General features: G+C 35.0%; 1 protein-coding gene across 1 annotated transcript in view; it reads left to right on the top strand.

Annotated features, from left to right (window-relative positions):
- The window catches only part of IKKepsilon (I-kappaB kinase epsilon), a 406,399-nt gene that overhangs the window by 131,038 nt on the left and 249,343 nt on the right, over positions 1-26,018 (top strand). Inside the window, exon 8 of the mRNA XM_090415707.1 lies at positions 4,670-4,780. Within this exon, the coding sequence (XP_090271833.1) occupies positions 4,670-4,780 (111 nt within the window). The remainder of the gene's footprint in view (positions 1-4,669; positions 4,781-26,018) is intronic.

Genomic DNA, 26,018 nt, shown 5'->3' with positions numbered 1-26,018 from the left:
CCCAACCTTTCATGTAATGAAAAATTTCATTAGACAATATCCTATAATACCCATTCAGAAGTTTGTAGACCTTTATGACATCACCCTCTCCTTCTCCTGTTAAAGATTCTGTAGTCTGTATACTTGCAATATGTCCCCATAATCTAAATTCCATAATCCCGATATAATCTTTGCAACTTTCTCTTTGAACCCAGAAGACCAAATTTGCACACGGTAGTCCAGGTGCAGTCTTATCAAGGCCTTATAAAGAGGCAAAATGACTTCCTTATCCTTACACTCCTCTGAGTTGTATTTGCAATTTTTGCTGTGTGTGACCTTTGAACTTCACATTCCTGTCAACCATTATTGATCTGTAGCCTCAGTTTCTTATAGCATAATCCTACTAATATAATATGCCATTGGAAATCTCATCACACCAAAGTGCATAACTTTACACTTTCTAACATTAAACTGATAGCCATTTTCATTTGCCCAAATTCCCAGCCTATTGAAATTGATTGCCCTGCCTTTTTTTGCATCATCAACAAACAATTGCATTTCTTTCTTTTAAGGTTACACAGTGGTCAGCATTCATTGTAAAGAATTTATGGAGACAAAAGCATACATGTTGGAGTAATTACTTTACTTATAATTAGGAAAATAATACTTTGGTATTATTTATTCGAGTATTATTTTCTTAATCATAAGTAAAGTAATTACTCCAACATGTGTTTTTCTCTCCATAAACAATTGCACATCTGTTAGCCCCTTCCTAATGTCATTAATGTATAGATTGAACAACAATCTGTCCAAGGACTAAACCCTGAGGTTCACTACTAGGTCACCTTAAATCTGGCTGATTCACACCGTCCGTATACTACTTTTTGATATCTGTTCTTTCAACCATCCTCTGATCCAAATCAAGAGTTTATATTCAAATCCCATATTCTCCAGTTTATGCAACAGTGTTTCGTGTGGTATCCTATCATATACCTCAGCAAAATCCAATGTTATCATAGTGCAGAGCTGTCCAACCTTAGGTAATCTGAGAGCCGGATTACAAAAAGATATTTATCCGAGGGCCACATCACAATGCGTATCTAGTAATTTGGTGAGTAGCAGCAACACAACCTCGATAGCTGAACAAACGAACAACACTAATCAAGCGCTCACGTTCCTCGTGAGCTGCCGGAGTATGCACGTTGGAACAAAAAAGTATAAGAACACTTCTTTGACATATGTAATATTTGAAAAACACGTGGGTATATAGTGATGTAAAAAAACACCAAATAAAATTACCAGTATCGAGATTATCAATTAGTGATAGAATTAAAATATCTAATACGTATTTGATTCAGATTATTTTATTTTTTCGCTCATAAAAATCAAAACCCGCAGGCGGGCTGCACAAAATTGCACTGTAAGCTGCATCCGCCCTGCGGGCAGTGCTTTGGACAGCCCTGTCATAGCGTATCCATTCCCTTTATCCAACTGAGCCATAACATTGTTATCAAATATTGTTTATTGCTTGGACTCTAGGGACGCATTCTGGTATTGCATCATTGATGTATTTTTTAATACTTCCATAGTGTCGATATCCTTTCCATCTAGCAACTGATAACCTGGGATTGATCCCCAAACCTATTATTCTTCTCAGTCAGTAATAATTTCCTGCTTTCTAGTTCATTGTGCAGCCTTTCCTGAATGGAATATCTATAATCTAGCCACTTCTCAGATCACTATAACATGATCTCTGTTGCCAACTAGTGGCAGAATAGTCACATTGACTGAATCTCTCTCTCTCCAGCACTATAATCAAGTTTAATGCTCTTTGACCTTGACTTCCTGTGATCACATGCTGCTTAAGGAAGTCATCTTGCAAGCTGGCTTCTGTTTGTATCTAATGCCTTACATGCAGATATCTGCACATATTAAATAAATCATGACTGAATAAGCACACAATCATCCTTCTATTTTAATTACTTTCATGATTATACACATTCATATAATTAAAACCATTGCATATCTTCGTATCTTGGTCAGTCTTATGCAGAGAATCTCATTATTCCTCCCATCATGATCTGTTTCCTAACAGACATTCTCTGTTAGATCTCATACTAATTAATAATTTCTCCAGACTCCTGATACAGAACACATTCAATTGTATGCAAATCCCTTGTATATAAGTCCATTCTTCTCTCAAATTCACCTCCATAGCTCAGTCAGTTTCAACGATGCCATTTGGTTGGAAAGATCCGGGGTCGAATCCCATCTATGATGTGAAGAAGCTTTATCAGGGCTTTTCAACTGAAGGTGAGTTAGCTAGTCTCATGCGGAGGTGGCAGGGTTTTTCCTCCTGGAAACTTGAGTTTTTCATCCCATAAAGCAGGCAAACTGGCAATTAGAACACACACAATTAATAGCCATAATAACACTGGCCTCATAGCCTGAGATGCTTCAGTTGTAAATTCAAATAAACCAAACCAATCTGTCATACTCACATCAGTTACTTCTATGCATCAAATCATTCACCGTCATAACCCTTCTTAATTCAATTCTGTCATATCTTGGTAATATACTAACAATGTTCACTTTCTCACTCATTACTCTCACCTGTCATTCTTCTTTCATAATGCAGTATGAGACTGTATTTATCGCTCGTTAAATCATTCCTAGTGGACAAAACTATCATCTCTCCTACTTTTTCTTTTCTGTTTTTGAATTGCCTTCATTATATTTTTTATTTTTACGCCAGAAAATCTGAAAGTAGTAATAGGTCATCTATGGCATGTTTTATGAGAAAATCAGTATATCATATAGCATCCTTCTTTTTATATTCTACTTTACTTACCTGATCATTATATTTTCTCTTATAAATCATATCCTTGCTTATTTGCTTTGCTTTAGCAGTAACAGGTAATAATTAATTTGCATACTTGTGCACGTTCGTGTGTGTTGAGTTGAGTTAGCATAGTAGAAATATACCACATAATATTGCAGTTTTCACATCTTTCTCCAATACAACCCTTGAACTTTGAGGCTTTGTCAGTCATCACCTTTAGAAAATGAATCTCATCTGTTTCTGGGACAAATGAGAAAAGTTTAAAAAGTAAGATGAGAAAGTGTTAATTAGCCTTCCACATGCAAGCTGCCAAGTGTATTGAAACTTGCTCTTTGTCATTAGTTTCATTTCTCTTAGCTTTGAAGTTTAGATAATCATTGAACAACTGAATATCTTGTCAAACCATTTAATGTTACAATAAAAACTTCTACTTTGTTTTGCTTGCATTTGTGCAGTATGGTTATGTATGGAAAGGCTTGTGTATATCATTGATTATTCATAATAACACTTACATAATTAAATTTATGTAAGTGTATATTTTCACATACACTTACGTAAATTTTACATGAACATTCAGCAGGAAATTTCCTAATTCTCATATTTCTTTTTTAAATAAATTGTTATGTATGTATGTATGTGTGCATACACACACACACACACACACACACACACACACACACACACACACACACACACATATATATACACACACACATATATATACACACATACATATATATATATTCACATATACATATATATATACACACACACACACACACATATATAATATCTAGATGTGTGTGTGTATATGATGCTTATGCACGCATGCACACACACACACTTTTTGAATAAAAAAATAAAAACAATCTTCAGTTTTTAATGTTACCTTTATCATTCAATTACTTTTAGACTTTCTTCCACCTGCAAGCTTTTTTTTTTTAATATATATATATATTTACAAATATATATAATTTCTTGGTATCTTTAATTTAAAGACTGGGAATGATTGTTGGCAAAACTGGCACACAATTTTGCGATCATGTTTTAGGATGAATTAATTTATTTTCTTTTATAGTGATTTTTCAGAATTTGGACAAGTTTTTTGTTATGTGTTTGTTTTTTGTTCTTATTATAAATACTGAAGAAGCTACCAGTTTTGTGTGAGTGAAACTAGTGTGTTATGTTTCAAATTAATGCCTAATAAAAAGTCATTGTTTTATCTTAAGATTTACATTAGTTAGGTAACAGAAGTTGTAGATTATATCTTTTCTGTCTCATGACAATATATACCTTCCTCCTTTTAGGCCCATCCTACCAAGTTGGATGACAATGTATTTAAATCCTACAGTTAAGTAGGTGTTTCTGAAGTTTTCAGTATTGGAATTTGATTTTCATATAGGTAATGTCCCATCCACCTATATGAAAATCAACTTTGTGCATATGCCAGAAATAATTTTATGCAACAATGTTATTATGATTCATTTGCTTACAATAAAATATAATGAAATTTCAAAACTCATAACATTGATGAATTAAAATCTATACAGCATTGGCTCATAAAAATATAGTTTTCTTATATATTTTTATTCAACCAACGCGTGTTATTTTCTTGTTCTATAATCAAGAACTTGAAAAAATTTGTAGAAACAACAGAACTGTTATTTTCTTAAAGAAAATTAAATTTTTTTGATGTGAAAAATACTGTGCGAACTATAATTTTATCATACAATTACAAAAGTTTAAGAACAACTCATAAATTGATTTTGATGTATTTTTTTTTAGAAATATTTGGAATGTATTTTTGTTTGCATACAGCTTATTAAACATGTAAAATTATCTTTAAAGGCATTATATCACAACAAAAAAAGCTTCAGGAGTAATTTCTGGAGTTCAGTTAACTGAAAATGGAGCTATAGAATGGAGCAAAGACCTTCCGAAAACATGCCTTCTTAATCGGTGAGTAGCATCCGAATTTGATTTTGATTGAACTAGAATCAAATTTAGTGAAGATTTTGAGAGAAAAAGAATTTAAAATAATAATGAAGCAATAAATGAAATTCTTAATTCTCCTAAATACATTTGCTGCTATTTTAAATAATGATTGTGCTTTTTTATCAATCAGTAGATAAACAGTCTTCTTTCACCATCACCTGAAGTCATGTTTTCAGTAATGTACTATATGATAGGCATTTCCTCATTCTAACTAGTTATTAAAGATTTTACAATCTTGCATTCTGGGAAGGAAAAATCTTACTTGTGCACCAAAGATTAACTAATTCTGGAATCAACTAAAACAAAATAAATAATAAATAAATAAATAAATAGATCTAGAAAAAGTTCCTTTAGTTGATGACTAGTATTAAAATTAAGCATTTCTTGATCTAGCATTGTTGCTGTTTAGGCTTTTATTTATTTATTTATTATTATTATTATTATTATTATTATTATTTATACTGCTAACTTTAAGAATAATACTATAAGTAACTCAAGTCTTTCTTACTTTAATAAAGTTAATTTCCCATTACACTTAGATTTTTTATTTATTTTTTCATGGAATTTCTTGTCTTCTAGCTGAGTGTGCCATTCAAACCAGTTAGACTTCACAGGAGAAAACTAAATTTATTTAGAAAACAATACTTTACATTCTAGATAATCAGTTTTTTTCATTAGTAAAGGCACTATTGCACATGCTATATACTATTAGGTACTGGTGTCTCTATTACCTAATAATGAAACTCTTATCAAAGCACGGTTATCCAAGTCCACCGCATTATATTAAAACATTGAAAGATTAAAAACAGTAATAATGAAGCCATTATAGAATTAACTACACCATATATTTGACTTCTCATCAAGTACTATAGCTGTTAATGATGTTTGAGATATTGATTCATGCACTTTCTTTTGGTGCATGAATCAATCATACATTTATTTATTATATGATGGATCAAAAAAAAAAAAAAAAGAAAAGAAAAGAACATTTGATACATCATGACCATGCTTTTAATAACCAACATATAGTAGTACCATTGCATGGTCTTGAATATTTTCAGCAATAACAGTCAGATTAGCTATTAAAACTGAGTCATGGCATATAGAATGAACCTGCAAGATTTTATTTCAAACTTTTTTTTTTTGTATTAATGGAGTTGCACTTATTTGTATTCCTTTTTTTGCTCTTATCTTTTGTTCATACCTATTCTGTAAACATGAATTAGATATTTTCTTGATGTTCTACAGGTTAGATAGTATCTTAAATGTATGGAAATGTTTAGAAAATACTGGAGATAAGAATAATAAATGCATTAATGATAAAATCTTTCTCAAATTCAGCTCAGATACAGACTTGTCATTACAAATGTTGTCTTCTAACATAAATTCACATGGAGAGAACAATAATTGAGAAATAAGAAAAACTTTATTGACTGGTATTGCAAATTGTAAAATCTTCATAGCCAGTAATATAAAAGCCAATTTAAAATTGAAAGTAGTTAGTATTTAGCCCCATGCAAAATAAAAACAAGTAGCATAACTTACAGAAAAATAAGCAAAAACATGTAAAAGACTCAAAGTTAAATACCCTTCAGGTATTAACTGCATGTTTTCTTCTGTGCTGGTGAACATGTGGTAAAAAGGTTGTCTAAAAATAACTAAGAACTCCTTCCAGCAGTGTTATTAGGTGACTCAAGCAGAGTTCAACTCTTCAGATGCAACAAAGAAAATAGTAACATTGTATTTTAATTAAATTCTGCATCATAAATCATTGTGGAAAGTAACTCAGTTGTGGAAAATTATATTAAATTATATTATTATTTAATTTTTTATCCAACTGTAAGCAAACAAAGTTTACATGTGGAATATCTTCACTAATGGACTGCTTGTATATATAGGTTGTTGAATTTACATGAGTTGCCTTACTCTTCCATAATGCAAAACACACTTCCTTTTGAAAGTGTATATTGCTATGCATTAAGAGAAGAGTCACTACCCAGCCCAGTTTTGACTTTTATTGAGATCTATTCAGTGGGAATCAGACCCAGGAAGATACCAAGTTGAATTAATACATCTTCTATATACAGGTAGCCTGGTCATGACAATATTCATTTGCAAACTTTGTTTGCTTATACTTTGACAAAGGATTAAACAAGAATATAATTTCTTGCCAAATATAATTTATTTTGTAAAACAAGGGAAAAACCTTTTTTATGGCTATCTCTGATCAAGAATATTTTAATAATAAGGCAATACACCTTTTTGACTACTTGTTGGAAACTATATGACCTCTCCATTAATTCAAGCTTGGTATTTTTAATTTCTTTGTTTTCATTGTTTCTGAGCTATAAATATTATTATTATTATTATTATTATTATGAGTATCTCCATGGAGTCAGTACACTCATCGTGGGAGACCCAAACTATCAAAACAATATCCATCATATCTCCTCTTGAATTTATTTACAGACAAAGAACTCACAACTGAGTCAGGCAATGAATTTCGCTCATTCACCATTCTCCAGGTGAAAAATCTAGTTCTCACACCCTTGTTAACCATACTTTTCCTTAATTTCCAGGGATGACCTCTAGTTCTTCCATCACTATCACACACAGCTGAAATATTTCCCTTGAATCAATCTTATAAAACCTTTTAGTAATTTAAATGTTTCTATCATATCCCCTCTTCTCTGCCTATCAACCAATGTCTGCAATTCATAAGCTCTCAATCTCAATCTATCAATGTAGGGAGCACTTTTTATATCACTCACCAACTTAGTCACTCTCCTGAACCCTCTCTACAACCTCCTCATCTCCAAGGAATCCAGGTGACCAGACTTGAGCACAGTAATTCAAATGTGGACGTATGAACGCCTTATAAAGGGGAATAATAACCTCTTTATCTCTGGATGTTAGTGTGTTCTTCAATAACCAAGTAATGCTATATGCAATCTTTGGACACCTTAGCAGTGTGCCCTCTGAACTTCATCTTCCTATCCACCAACACCCTCAAGTTCCTAGCTTCATCATTCTCTTGGATTACCGTTCTAGCAATGTGGTACACAGCTAGTAATCTTTTAATCCCAAAATGCATAACTTTACACTTTTCCACATTGAACTGACATCCATTACCTTTTGCCCATTTTGCCAGCTTATTTAAATCATCCTGCAAACTCTCAACATCAGCTTGATTTTTTATTGCGCTACTCAACTTTGCATCATCAGCAAACAACTGAATATCTCCCTTCAAGCCATTTCCTATATCATTTATGTGCAAATTAAACAATAACGGCCCAAGCACAGAGCCCTGAGGGACACCATTGGTCACCTGCCTCATCCTGGACTTTTATCCATATCACCAGTTTAGTATCCATCCCCATCTGCTCTAATTTGTGCAACAGTATTCCATGGGGTATGAAGCCTTAAACTTGCCAAAAGCCTTAGCAAAATCCAGAAGTATGACTGTGTAGCCATTTCCCTTGTCCAACTCAGATGTCATTCTATTATAAAAAGTTAATAAATTGCTAAGCAGGATTGACTTTTAACAAAATCATGTTGGCCCCTATAGAGTATCATATTCTGATCAACCCATCCTTGAATTCTGTCTTTAACCATCTTTTCCAATACTTTTACCACCACCACTCCTGAGATGGTGATTGGTCTGTAATTAACTAACCGTAGTCTTAGAGCCACCTTTATGAGAAGGTAGCTCTAAGACTTTGCCTTGCTTCCACCATACCGGAAGTTAAATAACCAAGTAAGAGGCGTTGACAATTCCTTTGCACATTCACGCACATACACCTGAGCTGATATTCCATCTAAACCTACAGTAGTGTTTGTATTTAAATTCTGCAATATATTAAGTACCTCTGATTTATTAACTTCAGTTCTCACATTAGTTATTGCTACAGGTACAGAGATATCCTCACTTTGAAAAGTGATCACTCAGTAACTCTACTATTACATCTGAATTGGTCACCTCAATACCATCGACACCCACTTAGATTATTCTTCCAAAAGTCATTCTTCCTTTTACATGCCACATAATGGAAGAACCAGACAAGAAGAAGTCCATACCTTAGGTCAAAGGCATCTCTGAACGTCTTTCTAAAATTATGAAAAAATACAATTTTGCCACTACTTACAAACCTATCAACCAAATTTACAACTTGTTACCTTCTCCTAAGGACAAGCTCTCACCTTTGATGTTGCCTGGCATTTATGAGATTCCATGCTCATGCAAATTGTCTTACTTTGGACAGACAAGTAGGTCTGTTCAGAAATGCATCTCGGAACATCAAGACCACATTCATCTTTTTAAACTGCAAAAATCTGGCCTCTCTCAACACGGAATTGAAAATCCAAGAGCCATAGGATCCATTGGGAAAGTCTAAACTTTTACATAGATCTTTATATAAACATGAACGTTTATATAAAGAAAGTTCTGAAGCCCTACTACACAGACCAAATTTAAACCACAACAACATTCTTACTATTCCTAAAGTATGGGAAATTGTCATACAGAATTGTGTAAAATAATTATTATTAGTTTTTTTATTTTTTAAAATTTTTTATTATACTTCTGTAACATGCTACGCATGTTTAATGAGATTCTGTTGTAATCATGCGCCCTAACTGTATGTTATTATTATTGTTTAAACTACTGTACTGATGATGTCCTAAGATACTTAGGATGAAATATTTACAATTAAATCATTTTCACTGTGGTTAATACGTGTGTTTCTTTTAATTATTCCTTATATTCTTCATGTATCTACATCTTTAAAACATCAATAATACTCTAAAAACTGAGTAAAAAGCCAATGACATCATTAAAGAAAAAAAGGCAAATTAGCTATAAAAAATTAATATTAATTTAGAAGAGTAACATGGAAATTTTTCCTAAAATAATATCTATAATAACGTTATTTTATTTAATATATTAGTTTACATTGTAATCTCCTTAAAAAATACAGTTATAAATACAAACATATGAGATTTGCCACAGCAGAGTAGGAAATGAATCCCACCAAGCATATAGAAAAATTTGAAGAAAAGGGCATGGCTACAATATAATAATAATGGTGTTTGCTATATTTTCTGTTCATTGCTAATGCTATGTTCCAACATAAAGATATGCACAGCAGACACAAGAAATAAGAAAAGACTCATTGACTATGTTATTGTTGATAGCACTATGGTGCTATAACATGTTTATTCAGGATACAAGAGTACAGTAGAACACCCCCTCCTCTTATCCACAAAAGATATGTTCCAAGACCCCTCAGTGGAACATCCTGAAACCGTGAATAGTACCGAACCCTATATATGTATATATACTATGTTTTTTCCTATAAATTCATACCTATGATAAAGTTTATCATAGGTATGAATTTATTTTATATAGAACAATTATAACAATATACTGTAATAAAAGTTATGTGAATTTGAATGGAATCTTAGATAACCTCAGCATATGATATTTTTCTTTCCTTATGAAGTCAAGAACTTTCACCTTTTCACTTAAAGGAAGCACTTTACTGCTTCTCTTTGGTATATCTGAATTGCCTTTGGGGCCATTATTAAATAAAATAAGGGTTACTTGAACACAAGCACTTTGATACCGCAATAGTCAATCTAATAATGGTTTGCATCTGAATGGATTTGGTGTGCGGAGACTGGAAAAAGTGTAGCTGAATGAAGTGAAAGTGGATGTGCAGAATCAGGGAAACTAGAGCTGTTAAGGGGGGTGCATATGCAGTGAGGCAGTTGAGTGTAAGAATGTGAATAATATGCCTGAGCTAGTACGAAGGAGAACAAATCAGAATGGGATAGTTAGAATAAGGCATCAAAATAAGGGTGGGACTAACAGTCTCCTGCACTTCATATATACTAATGCCAGGAGAGGAACAAGAAGGAAGAATTTTTGGCCTTGGTTGGCTCTTCCTGGCCACAGGTTATTGGCATTAGTGAGACATGGCTGACAGAAGATGATATAGCTAGTGGGATTGAATGGGAAAGGTATAGTGTATTCAGGAGGGACCAAGAGAAAAGAATGGGGGGGGGGAGTGTTATTGATGATAGCTGATGAACTGCAGCCAAAGAGAATTGAAGTTGAACTGCAGGATAGTGAAGAGGGCACATTTGAGGCTATTTGGTGTGAGATTGAGACTAGTGGAACAAAATATACAGTTGGGTGCTGCTATAGACCAGGTGATAGAATAGATGGTGGAGATAGTATGCATAGACAAATAAATGCAATGAGTGGAAGGAGGGTAATTATTATGGGGGGATTTCAATTATGGTAATATTAATTGGAAGGAGGAGAGGACACATGGGAGGAAGGAATTGGATTTTATGCAGCTATTAAGGGATAACTACCTGAGACAGCACTTAATGGAATATACTAGGGGTTCGAGAGTGCTTGAACTAGTAATTGCATCTGAGAATTTGACTGTAATGAATATGACCACTTTAAAACAAATTGATGAAAGTGATCATAAGGTCTTGATCTGGGAGGTGGCTAAATGTGTGGAATTTTCAATTAAGAAAAGGTACATGTGGAATTACAAGGTTAGTAAAGTATGACAAGCTTAGGAGATGTGCCATGGCATGTAAAACTGGAGGTTGATAGTGCATGGGAAGTGGTAATGGAGCGTTTGAAGGAGGTAATGGCTGACTGTATACCTAGGGTTAAATGGATGAATAAAATCATTAAGCTTGAGCTACAAAAAAAGAAACAACTGTGGAGGGAATTTAAGGAGAAAGATGACCTGCAAGCCCATGAACAGTATAAAGCACAGGCCAGAAAGGTAACGAGTGTGGTAAGAAAAGCAAAAGCGGACTATGAAAGGAAATTAGTAATGCAAGCTAAAGAGAATCACAAACAGTTTTTTCGATATGCTGCAAGTAAAAGAAAAAATGTATACGGCAGAATGATTTTAAGGAATGGCGATGGTAGGGAGGTAACTGAATCAGTTGATATAGTGGAATTACAGAGTGAGCCAGGTAGTGATATTGCAGGAATGGAGGAACCAATAGCTTTACAGGAATTGAGGTGAATGAAATGGAGGTGAATAGTATATTACAAAACCTTAATGTGAATACATCTGTGGGATTGGATGGTATACCAATTCGGTCGTACGTGAAGTGGCTAAAGAATCGTCAGTGCCCTTGATCATTTTGTTTAATTTGAGTCTCGGGTCTGGGATAGTCCCAAGGGGGCGAAAAGAGGGGAAAATAGTTCCACTGCATAAAGGAGGTTCCAAGACTGTGTTGCAAATTACTGACTGATCAGCATATCAGGAGTCGTCAAGGTTTTGGAGAAAGTATCCAAGACAAAAATACAGGAATGGATAGATGAAAATGGGATACTGTATGGGGGACAGCATGGTTTTGTAAAGGGTAGATCATGCCTCAGTAACTTGCTCACATTTTATAACACAGTGACGGCTGAACTCGATAAGGGTAATGGGTTTACAGTGATACTGCTGGACCTTGCTAAGGCCTTTGACAGGATACCACATGGAATTCTAATCAGTAAACCGCAGCATATGGGGATGGATATAGGGTTGGTGAGATGGATAAGAGAGTGGTCGATGGAGAGATATCAGAGAGTAGTTTATTCAGGAGTAGCGTCCAAAAGACAGCCTCTGACTAGTGATGTGCTGCAGGGTTCTGTTCTTGGACCACTCCTATTTAATTTGTTCAGATTCTTTCCTATATCGTTATATATAGGAAAGGATCTGAGAGGAACTGTTCATTTGTTTGCTGATGATGCAAAGTTGGGTAGAGCAATAGTGAATGCACATGATGCCAAAATTTTGCAGGATGATTTGGATAGATTGAAGGACTGGGCTAAGGAGAATGGATGTCAATTTAATGTGGCAAAGTGTAAGGTTAGGCATTTTGGGGTGAAAAGATTAGCAGCAGTATACCACATTGGAGTACAGTTCCACCAATGAGATTGACGAGGCCAGGGATTTGGGAGTGTTGGTGGATAGGGAGTTGAAGTTTAGGGGGCACATTGGTTACTGAAGAATACTTTGATGAGCAGAGACAAGCAAGTTATTGTTCCTCTGTATCGAGCCTTGATAAGACCCCCATCTTGACTACTCTGCCCAGATCTGGGTGCCAAGGTTTCTTCTTGACGGGGAGGGGGTGGACAAGATCCAGAGGCGATTGACCAAGATGATAACAGGTCTATGGAATGAACCTTATGAGAACAGGTTGAAGATTTGTGGGTTTCAGAAATCGGTTGATAGGCAGAAAAGGGGTGATATGATCGAGACATTTAAATTACTGAAGAGTTTCTGTAAGATTAATTCAGAGGATATTTTTTCAGAACAGGACTAGTGGTGGGAGGACTAGGGACATGGAAATTGGGCAAGAGTGTGGTTAGCAGGGGGTGTTAAAACTAGGTTTTTTACTTGGAGAGTGGTGAATGAATGGAATAAGCTCCCAGTGTCTGTTGTGGTGCCATGTCTGTGAATGAGTTCAAGGCAGAGTATGATAGATACTGTGTGGATGTTGAATAGTTGTTCTTGACATGTTGTTTTGGGCTTCCCTCAATGAGTAAGGACTCCTTGGAGTTGTCCGTAATAATAATAACTACTAAGTGACTAATAGGCGAGTAGCGTATATAGTTCAGTGTGGATATGCTGGACAAAGGGATGATTGACATCCTGAGTGTCATGGCATGAGATTTCATCATGCTACTCAGAATGGTGTTAATTTAAAATTTATGAATTGTTTATTTCTGGAATTTTCCATTTAATAATTTTGGACAAGGGTTTATCCACAGGTAACTGGAACTGTGGGAAGCGATAAACAGGGACTACTGTATGCAGAGGATTTGAAATTGGAAGTGTATTTTAGTGATAGCTAAAATTTTACCATATAAAAGAAAATCCCTGTTCTTTGAGATCTTATCGTCAAAACTAGGGTGAGAAAGGATTTAGATAATTTTTATTTTCTTTTATTAGTCAGTGTTATTCATATCATTAATGACTTGAATAGACCTTGGTAAATCAGAATTCATATTTTGAATTATGATTCTTCCATCTCATCAACTTGCAAAGCTTTTTCAGTATGAATAACACCAGGTTTATATACAGCCATTTTCAATTCAGATTTCAAATGCTTCTTAAAACTATATAAGAAATTTATCAGTTTATCATAAAATTGATGAACAGATTCTTTATTGGTCTGAACACAAGAATGAATTTTTCAAAGATTAGGGCTTAATTCTTCCTTCATAAAAATTTATTAATCAAAATCTCTTTAAATTCAGCATAAGTAGTTGGAACCCCAAAACTCTGTGGAGTTTTGAGCTTCTAACTTTTCCTTGAAGTTTTATTTCAAAACTAAGAGTAACACTGTCCTTCAGACCACCTACGACCATCTTAACAATTTTAGTAGTCTCATCAAGAAAAGCCTGTATATTCTCATTTGATGATCAGCTGTTAAATTAGGGGTGCTTAAGGGTCAAAGCTGTATAACTGAGAGGAGACCTCCACATAGCCTTTAAAGGAATGCGGAGAACCGACCAGGGCTTCTGACCTAATGTCCAATCCTCACCTTCTCGTGGTGCACCCTGTTGGGTATCTACTTTGATACTGAACGGACGAGGATGGGCTGGCAATTTGGGATTTAGCCGACTAAATTGTATTCTTATTGGTTAAACCAAAATAAAAAATGATGGTACAACATGACAAAATTTCATGCCGGCTGGGGCGTCGCCCGGTTAAACAAGGCCCCCGTTGTTTTCGCCAGGGAACCAGGGCGAACAGCGAAAAGTCAGCTACTGGAACAAATCTGAAAACAAACCCCAACTCAACATCACCAGAGTTAAAGATCGGTACTATCAATGTAAGAAGCCTGAATGGCAAAGAAATGGAGCTAGCTGAGGAATTAGAGAAGTACCAGATCGACATAATAGGGGTGACTGAAACAAAAAGACCAAAACTGGTGAGATCTTTCTGAGCAATAAATACAAAATGTTATATTCAGGCAATGACAATCAAGGAAAAGAAGGAGTAGCCATAGTATTCAACACAAAATACGAGGCTAATCTTCTTGAATGGCAATCAGTCTCAAGTAGAGTAATGTGGGCAAATATGAGAATGGAGAACTGGACAATGAGACTTATTTGTGCCTATGGTCCCACAGAAGGTTCTACTAAGGTAGAAGTGGAGGAATTTTTTGATGCATTAGAAAAAGCAACTGACACAATGAAAAACGAAAAGTTGGTCCTTGTTGGGGATCTAAATAGCAGAGTAGGAAATGATTGTGAGACATACAAAAATATTTTGGGAAAATTTGGAGAAAAGAGCAAAGCTAATACTAATGGCAAATACCTGTTGGATTTCTGCTCAGGACATGGACTGGTTATTACTAACACCATGTTCCAACATAAAAATGTGCACAAATTCACATGGAGAGATGAGGCTAGAAATAAGAAAAGTCTTATTGACTATGTTATTGTTGATAGTGATGTTTTCTCCCTGGTGCAGGACACCAGAGTGTACAGAGGATTTGAAATTGGAAGTGATCACTATTTAGTCTTGAGCAGGATAAAATTGAATTTCATATTGAAAAGAATAACATGTAAGAAAGTTTTAAAGCGAATAAAAGTTGAGCAGCTCTCAGATGTGAACTGTAGACTAAAATACACAAAGATTATTGAAGAAAAAATGAAAGAGTTTGAGAACAGGAATCAAACCTTGGAGATTCAGTGGCAAACTCTGAAGAAAACATTGATTGATTCTGCCAGAGAGGCATGTGGTGAGGTTGTGTGTAAGGATAAAAAAAATCAGAACTCCCTGGTGGACACAGGAAGTTAAAGAGGCAGTGAAGGAAAAGAAGAAAGCATATCAAAAATTCCTGTCAAATAAGTCAGCTTGTGTTCTTAGAGAATATACAGACAAATGCAAGAATGCTAAACACTGTGTAAAACTAGCTAAACAAAAGTCATGGGAGGACTTTGGCAAGAATATAGAAAATAAATATCAAGAAGGTGGCAAAATATTCTGGAGGTTGTTGAAGAAGCTTAGGAATGGAGGAAAGAGTGCTGTAAAAGGAGTTAGAGATGATAAAGGTGACATGAAAACAGGAGAAAAAAAGATATCCTTGAAGTATGGAGTAATTACTTTGAAAAACTGCTAAATGAAACAAGCAGTGATGATAGGACAGTGGTAAAAAACACTGACCAGGCATGCAGTCAGGAATACATATCCATACTTGAAGTAGAAAAAGCCATCAAAGGCTTGAAATGTGGAAAGGCAGCAGGAGTAGATGATATTCGACCAGAAATGCTGAAGTATGGTGGTATAAAAGTCTTACAGTGGCTGCACTGCATAGTTCAGAAAGCCTGGTCAGAGGGACGAATTCCCGATGATTGGAGTAGAGCCCTCATAGTACCCATATATAAAAAGGGAAATAAAACTGAATGTGAGAATTACAGAGGTATTTCCCTAGTGAGTGTTCCTGGCAAGATCTATGCAAGTATACTTGAGAAACGGTTGAGAAGAATTGTGGAAGAAAAGCTGGGTGAAGAACAAGCTGGATTTAGGCCAAATAGAGGCTGTCAGGATCAGATCTTCACTTTACGACAAATAGTCGAGAAAGCATGGGAATATAACAAAGATTTGTATTTAAGTTTTGTCGATTTGGAAAAGGCATATGACAAAGTGCCAAGAGAGAAGCTATTCAATACGCTGCAGTTATATGGTGTGAATGGGGCATTATATCAAGCAATACTTAGTCTTTATTTGAGTTGTAAGTCAGCAGTTAGAATTGAAGGAAGTACAGGAAGATGTTTTAATGTTAAATCTGGTGTGAGACAAGGATGTACATTATCTCCTCTGTTATTCATTATCTATATGGATCACATTATGAAGGAAAGTGGTATTAAACCTGATATCAAAATTGGAGATGTTAATGTCAGCTCTTTGCTTTATGCGGATGATGTTATACTTCTAAATAAATCCGCTACAAGTCTGCAAGCTTCTTTGACTAAATTGAATAACTGTTGTAATAGATATGGTATGAAGGTCAGCAATAAAAAGACAAAGACAATGAAAATAGGCAGAATCATTGAAAATGTCAACTGTGTTGTGAATGGAGAACCTGTGGAACAAGTAAAACATTTCAGCTACTTAGGCACAATTTTTACTGAAGATGGTAAATTAAATATAGAAATAGACAACAGAATCAGCAAAGCTGGTATGGTGGGAAGTCAATTGAATAAATTCATATGGAATAACAGAGAAATTTGTCGGAACACTAAATTAGCTGTATACAAGACAGTGTTCAAACCAGTTTTAACTTATGGATCTGAGAGCTGGGTCAGAAGTAAAACACTTGACCAAAGACTAGAGACCGCAGATATGAGAGTCCTGAGAAAGATTAGAGGTGTGAACAGATGGCATCAATGGCAATATCATATTAAAAACGAGGATATTAGGAAAGAACTTGACATTGTCGGCATCCAGGAATGCGTTAGCAGAGGTAATCTCAGGTGGTGGTCACTTAAATAGAATGGGAGAGAAAAGATTAGCAAAACAAGTGTTCTCTGCCATGCTGTCAGGAAAGCGACCCAGAGGAAGACCAAGATATAGGTGGATTGATACGGTACAAAGTGCCTTAGATGATAGAAATATAAGAGCTGATAATGTTGGAGTCTTGACAAGTAACAGACTGATTTGGAGGAAAATTGTAGATAGGAAGTTAGTAATGATGTCATTTTTTCATGGAGTACTATCATATCCTGTACACCCCTTGAGGGTACATGGCAGGAATTTGATGATGATGATGATGCTGTTAAATTAGGTATAACACAACTTAACTTCACATGTTTAAAAAATTCTTCATTTTCTGAGTTTGAGACAGTCTCACATTAGAAGAGTTTGGATTCATTTATGTTATTTTATAAACTAAAATTTTGATTGATGACTCAGTCTTCTTATTTCTTTGAATTATCTTAGCAAATTTACTCTAATCCTGTTGACTTTCTTATTAAAAAAATACACACACACTTACCTTGTGTGTGTATTTTATTCACTTTTTAGTTGTGAAAATCCTGTATAAAGATTTTGTCCTAGATGGAATTTGGACCTTTAGTTTTTCCAATCAGAGCATTCTTAATGGACCTTAAGCTATATTAAAAATAGTAATATTTTAATTTGGTTAAAATTTATTAAACAGTACAACCTGTGGAGGCAGCATCTGTGAAATACATAATCCCTCCTCTTCCTTCATTTCATACTGAATTTTTTGGGATTTTTTTTTTCTTTTTTTTTTCAATATAAGAAATAACTATAGTCACAATTTATCCTGGGGTGCTTAAGGGTCAAATCTGTATAACTGAGAAGAGACCTCCACATAGCCTTTAAAGGAATGCAGAGAACCAACCAGGGCTTCTGACATAATGTCCACCTTCATGTGGTGCACCCTGTTGGGTATCTACCTAGATACTGAATGAACGAGGATGGGCTGGCAATTTGGGATTTAGCCAACCAAATTGTATTCTTATTGACTTAAACCAATATACAAAATGATGCTACACCATGACAAAATTTCATGCCAGCTGCTGGCGTTGCCTGGTTAAACAATGCCCCCCATTGTTTTTGCCAGAGAACCAGGGCGAACAGCGAAAAGTCAGCTACTGGAACAAATCTGAAAGCACTCCCCAACTCAACATCACCAGAGTTAAAGATCGGTACTATCAACATAAGAAGTCTGAATGGCAAAGAAATGAAACTAGTTGAGGAATTAGATAAGTACCAGATCGACATAATAGGGGTTACTGAAACAAAAATGACAAAAACTGGTGAGATCTTTCTGAGCAATAAATACAAAACGTTATATTCAGGCAATGACAATCAAGGAAAAGAAGGAGTAGCCATAGTATTAAACACAAAATACGAGGCTAATCTTCTTGAATGGCAGGCGGTCTCAAGTAGAGTGATGTGGGTAAATATCAGAATGGGGAATTGGACAATGAGAATTGGAGGAATTTTTTGATGCTTTAGAGAAATCTACTGACACAATGAAAAAGGAAAATTTGGTCCTTGTTGGGGATCTAAATAGCAAAGTAGGAAATGATTGTCAGACATACAAAAATGTTTTGGGAAAATTTGGAGAAAAGAGCACAGCTAACAATAATGGCAAATACCTGTTGGATTTCTGCCCCGGACATGGACTGGTTATTACTAACACCATGTTCCAACATAAAAATGTACACAAATTCACATGGAGAGAAGAGGCAAGGAATAAGAAAAGTCTCATTGACTATGTTATTGTTGATAGTGATCTTTTTCTCCCTGGTGCCAGACACCAGAGTGTACAGAGGATTTTAAATTGGAAGAGATCATTATTTAGTCTTGAGCAGGATAACATTGAATTTCACATTGAAAAGAATAACATGTAAGAAAGTTTTAAAGCGAATAAAAGTTGAGCAGATCTCAGATGTGAACTGTAGACTAAAATACACAAAGATTGTTGAAGAAAAAATGAAAGAGTTTGAGAACAGGAATCAAACTTTGGAGATTCAGTGGCAAACTCTGAAGAAAACATTGATTGATTCTGCCAGAGAGGCATGTGGTGAGGTTGTGTGTAAGGATAAAAAAATCAGAACTCCCTGGTGGACACAGGAAGTTAAAGAGGCAGTGAAGGAAAAGAAGAAAACATATCAAAAGTTCCTGGCAAATAAGTCAGTTTGTGCTCTTCGAGAATACAGAGACAAATGTAAGAAAGCTAAACACCGGGTAAAACTTGCTAAACAGAAGTCATGGGAGGACTTTGGCAATAAGATAGAAAATAAATATCAAGAAGGTGGTAAGATATTCTGGAGGTTGTTGAAGAAGCTTAGGAATGGAGGATAGAGTGCTGTAAAAGCAGTTAGAGATGATAAAGGTGACATGAAAACGGGAGAAAAAGATATCCTTGAAGTATGGAGTAATTACTTTGAAAAAGTGCTAATTGAAACAAGCAGTGATGATAGCACAGTGGTAAAAAACACTGACCAGGCATGCAGTCAGGAATACATATCCATACTTGAAGTAGAAAACACCATCAAAGGCTTGAAATGTGGAAAGGCAGCTGCAGGCAATGCTAATTGTGTGCAGGCAACAAGCTGCAGGCAATTAGTATGGATATGCTAATTGCCAACTAGGCCAGCAAATATATACATTATTTCTTTGATGCACATGGCAGTTCTCCTAATACTAGGTGTACATTTGTAATGGGAAATAAGGAAATGCAAAATAAATAAGGTTTTAAAAAAAAGTTTTATCATGTAACAAAATTCAAATTTTAAAACTTATTTACGAAATTTATACGTAATAAAGGGTGTCCCAAAATTCACGCAAGAAGTAATTTTGATAGAAAACACAGGTTTTTAATTAAAAATTGTAATTTCTTATTGATTCATAAAGTATACAGTATAGAGTTATGCATGAAATAGCATAGCGGGTAAATGGCCTCTACGGCTTTGCTGGCACATACCCACTCTTTTGTCGAAATTTTCCATGACCGTCTTGCATAAATGTGGCTGAATTTCGTTGATACAGCGCTCAATTTCCTCCTTCAAGGCGTGGGTGGTCGTGGGCTTGTTGGCATAAACCTTAGACTTCAAAACCCCAAAGAAAAAAGTCCAACGGCATTAACTTACATGATCTGGGCGGCCAATTCTGATTACCAAAACGGGAAATTACACTACCACAAAATGACTTATGCAGTAATTGAATTGTTTCTCTGGCTGTATGGCATGTGGCACCGTCTTGTTGAAACCACATGTCGTCCACATCCATATCTTACAATTTAGGCACAAAAAACTGGATTATCATGTCGCGATAGCAAGCACCATTAACTGTTATTGCCTTACCAGCTGCATTTTCGAAGAAGAATGGACCGATGATGCCTCTAGCCCAAAATCTGCACCAAACAGTGATACGTTATGGATGCATTTGTTTCTCAACAATCACTCGTGGATTTTCTGAACCCCAAATGCGACAATTTTGTCGATTAACGAAGCCATTAAGATGAACATGAGCCTCATCGCTGAAGATGATTTTGTTCAAAAAAATAACCATCCACTTGTTGTTCCATAATCCATTCAACGAACTCTCTTTGCTGTGTGTGTGGTCAGTAGGCTTCAGTTCTTGAGTCAGTTGAACTTTGTAAGCATAAAGATGCAAATCTTTCGTTAGAATACGCTGTAGAGAGCTTCTCGAAATGCTCAATTCAAGACCACAGTGCCGAATCGATGTTCCTGGACTCTCAGCAACACTCTCACGAACTGCTTCGATGTTTTCTGTTGAATGACGGCCAGAGTGTATAAGATCACTAATTGATCCAGTTTCCTTGAATTTTTTAATTAATCTTTTCACAGTTGATGAAGTTAAATCACTATTCCGACCATATTTTGTACGAAAATTGTGAACTGTAGCTGCCAAACCTTCATTATTTTTAAAATATTGCTCAACAATGAAAATGCATTGTTCTTTCATGTAGCACTCCATTTTTAATAACCCTGAACCGTCAGCTGTCACGCTGTCTTTTTTTTCTCGTTGGCAACACTTTACCGCACAAATGGCGCTAAATTTAAATCTTGCATGAATTTTGGGACACCCTATATTTATTATACTGTAAAACAACTAACGTAATACGTAAATTGCAATTATAGTTTTACACACCATGTTAGATAGAAAAATCTCTTATTTTTTTTGATATATAATACCCCTTAGTATTCATCAAGGTTTCAAGCCTCTTGTGTTCTTTGTCATTTAATATTTATTGTAATACTTTCAACGTGGTCAACAGATATTATTTTTAGGATGGAGATGGCACCATAGATGACAAAAATAATGAACATAATTGAGTTACTGTTTCCTATTTACCAGAGCAAATTGTAATCATCAAGGAACAATACACAGGTAAAAATATGTACACACAGGCACTACTTGAGTAATTAAAAAGTAAACTGAAGAAACTAAGTAAGCCTAGAGTCCTAATTTGTACCATTTGGCAGACTTGATTGGTGGCTCAGATAAGTGATACTTAGATGTGAGACAATTTTATATATTTAACATTATTGAGGTTAGGAAAGTTTTTCATAGTATGGCTAAGAGGTACCAATCAAGTCCATTAGGTGGCACAATTAGGACTTTAGGACATGCTTTGTCTCACTCACTAAGTAGTGGCTGCATGCCGCTGTATTTTTCCTTGATAATGATGATTCTAGTTTGACTTTTGTTATTTTCATTATATTCTATATTTATTTCTTTCTTAAAAATATCATCATCATCAAATTCCTGCCATGTACCCTCAAGGGGTGTACAGGATATGATAGTACTACATGACAAAAATTACATCATTACTTACTTCCTATCTACAATTTTCTTCCAAATCAGTCTGTTACTTGTCAAGACTCCAACGTTATCAGATCTTATATTTCTATCGTGTAAGGCACTTTGTACCATATCAATCCACCAATATCTTGGTCTTCCTGTGGGTCGTTTTGCTGTCAACCTGGCAGAGAACAATTGTTTTGCTAATCTTTCCTCGCCCATTCTGTTTAAGTGACCATACCACCTGAGATTAGCTCTCTAACGCATTCCTGGACACTGACAATGTCAAGTTCTTTCCTAATATCCTCGTTTTTAATATGATATTGCCATTGATGCCATCTGTTCATGCCTATAATCTTTCTCAGGACTCTCATATTTGCGGTCTCTAGTCTTTGGTCAAGTGTTTTACTTCTGACCAGCTCTCAGATGCAGAAGTTAAAACTGGTTTGAACACTGTCTTGTATACAGCTAATTTAGAGTTCCGACTAATTTCTCTCTTATTCCATATGAATTTAGTCAATTGACTTCTCACCATACCAGCTTTGGTGATTCTGTTGTCTATTTCTAAATTTAATTTATCATCTTCAGTAAAAATCATGCCTAAGTAGCTGAAATGTTTTACTTGTTCCACAGGTTCTCCATTCACAACTCAGTTGACATTTTCAGTGATTCTGTCTATTTTCATTGTCTTTGTCTTTTTATTGCTGACCTTCATACCATATCTATTACAACAACTATTCAATTTATTCAGAGAATCTTGCAGACTTGTAGTTGATTTATTTAGAAGTATAACATCATCTGCATAAAGCAAAGAGCTGACATTAACATCTTCAATTTTGATATCATGTTTAATACCACTTTCCTTCATAATGTGATTCATATAGATAATGAATAACAGAGGGGATAATGTACATCCTTGTCTCACACCAGATTTAACATTAAAAAAATCTTCCTGTACTTTCTTCAATTCTAACTGCTGACTTACAACTCAAATAAAGACTAAGTATTGCTTGATATAATGCCCCATTGACACCATATAACTGCAGCGTATTGAATAGCTTCTCTCTTGGCACCTTGTCATATGCCTTTTCCAAATTGACAAAACTTAAATACAGATCTTTGTGATATAGTCCCATGCTTTCTCAACTATTTGTCATAAAGTGAAGATCTGATCCTGACAGCCTCTATTTGGCCTGAATCCAGCTTGTTCTTCACCAAGCTTTTCTTCCACAATTCTTCTCAACCATTTCTCAAGTATACTTGCATAAATCTTGCCAGGAACACTCAGTAGGAAATACCTCTGTAATTCTCTCATTCAGTTTTATTTCCCTTTTTATATATGCGTACTATGAGAGCTCTACTCTAATCATCGGGAATTTGTCCCTCTGTTCAGGCTTTCTGAACTATGCAGTGCAGCCACTGTAAGAATCTTATACCACCATACTTCAGCATTTCTGGTCGAATATCATCTACTCCTGCTGCCTTTCCACATTTCAAGCCTTTGATGGCTTTTTCTACTTCAAGTATGGATATGTATTCCTGACTGCATGCCTGGTCAGTGTTCTTTAGCACTGTGCTATCATCACTGCTTGTTTCATTTAGCAGTTTTTCAAAGTAATTACTCCATACTTCAAGGATATCTTTTTCTCCTGTTTTCATGTCACCTTTATCATCTGTAACTGCTTTTACTGAACTCTTTCCTTCATTCCTAAGCTTTTTCAACAACCTCCAGGATATTTTGCCACCTTCTTGATATTTATTTTCTATATTCTTGCCAAAGTCCTCTCATGACTTTTGTTTAGCTAGTTTTACACAGTGTTTAGCATTCTTGCAATTGTCTCTATATTCTCTAAGAACACAAGCAGACTTATTTGACAGAAACTTTTAATATGTTTTCTTCTTTTCCTTCACTGCCCCTTTAACTTCCTGTGTCCACCAGGGAGTTCTGATTTTTTTAACTTTGCAGACAACCTCACAACATGTTTCTCTGGCTGAATCGATCAATGTTTTCTTCAGAGTTTGCCACTGAATCTGCAAGGTTTGATTGCTGTTCTCAAACTCTTTAATTTTTTCTTCTATAATCTTTGTGTATTTTAGTCTACAGTTCACATCTGAGAGCTGCTCAACTTTTATTCACTTTAAAACTTTCTTACATGTCATTCTTTTGAATATGAAATTCAATTTTATCCTGCTCAAGACTAAATAGTGATCACTTCCAATTTCAAATCCTCTGTACACTCTGGTGTCCTGCACCAGGGAGAAAACATCACTATCAACAATAATATAGTCAATGAGACTTTTCTTATTCCTTGCTTCTTTTCTCCATGTGAATTTGTGCATATTTTCATGTTGGAACATGGTGTTAGTAATAACCAGTCCATGTCCTGAGCAGAAATCCAACAGATATTTGCCATTATTATTAGCTTTGCTCTTTTCTCCAAATTTTCCCAAAATATTTTTGTATGTCTCACAATCATTTCCTACTCTGCTATTTAGATCTCCAACAAGGACCAACTTTTCCTTTTTCATTGTGTCAGTTGCTTTTTCTAAAGCCTCAAAAAATTCCTCCACTTCTACCTTAGTAGAATCTTCTGTGAGACCATAGGCACAAATAAGTCTGATTGTCCAATTCCCGATTCTGATATTTGCCCACATCACTCTACTTGTGACAGCCTGCCATTCAAGAAGATTAGCCACGTATTTTGTGTTGAATACTATGGCTACTCCTTCTTTTCCTTGATTGTCATTGCCTGAATATAACATTTTGTATTTATTGCTCAGAAAGATCTCACCAGTTTTTGTCTTTTTTGTTTCATTCGCCCCTATTATGTCGATCTGGTACTTATCTTATTCCTCAGCTAGCTCCATTTCTTTGCCATTCAGGCTTCTTACATTGATAGTACCGATCTTAGGGGCAAAGCTGTATATCTGAGAGGAGACCTCCACATAGCCTTTAAAGAAATGCGGAGAACCGACCAGTGCTTCTGACCTAATGTCCAATCCTCAACTTCACGTGGTGTACCATGTTGGTTTTCTACTTGGATACTGAGCGAACAAGGATGGGCTGGCAATTTGGGATTTAGCCGACCAAATTGTATTCTTATTGGTTAAACCAAAATTAAAGAAAACGATGGTTAAAAATATCAATATGAATAAAAATGGCACTAATTCTGGATGCACTCTGTATGGGTGACATGTTAATACTCTGTCTCCTCCCACTTTTATATCCCTATACTCTTTTGCTGCACCTTTGCCATATTAGCATAAAAACACTAAATAAATATAGGTTGATTGCAGCTAAACAAGAAACTTCTTGTTTAGCTGCAATAAAATCTTTCTTTAAAAATTTTGAAAGTAAAAAAAGTTTTTCAAAAAAAATTAATTTAATATCACAAAAAATTGTTTTAAATTAGATGTGACATGAAATAAGATTTCAAAAGATTTCCTATATTACAAAAAAAAACATCCCGCATTCACTTCACCAATATATGTGACATAAACACCAGTCTAAATGCGACGTCATTATCACCCAGATGTTGAAACCCGATCCTCTGTTTTTGACTGAATCCCAATACATACATATATTTATAATATATGTATGTATTGGGATTCAGTCAAATAACCTAAAAGGGTGTGCAGTAAATACCCTAAAACACATATATTTATAATATATGTGTTTTAGGGTATTTACAAATTGATTACCCTATTATATATGTATGTATTGGGTTCATAAATATAAATATATTATAAATATATGTATTTATATTTCTTAAAAAATATTATATATGTATTACAAAATTTTGTCTTTTATAATTCAAATAAAAACCAAATTTGCCTTGAAAGTTTCAGTG

The sequence above is a fragment of the Typopeltis vanoorti genome, chromosome 1 (genome assembly GCF_054136105.1).
Source record: "Typopeltis vanoorti isolate ZY-2024b chromosome 1, IOZ_Tvanoo_1.0, whole genome shotgun sequence".
Taxonomy (NCBI): Eukaryota; Metazoa; Arthropoda; class Arachnida; order Uropygi; family Thelyphonidae; genus Typopeltis; species Typopeltis vanoorti.
This window is presented reverse-complemented; position numbering and strand designations above follow the sequence as displayed.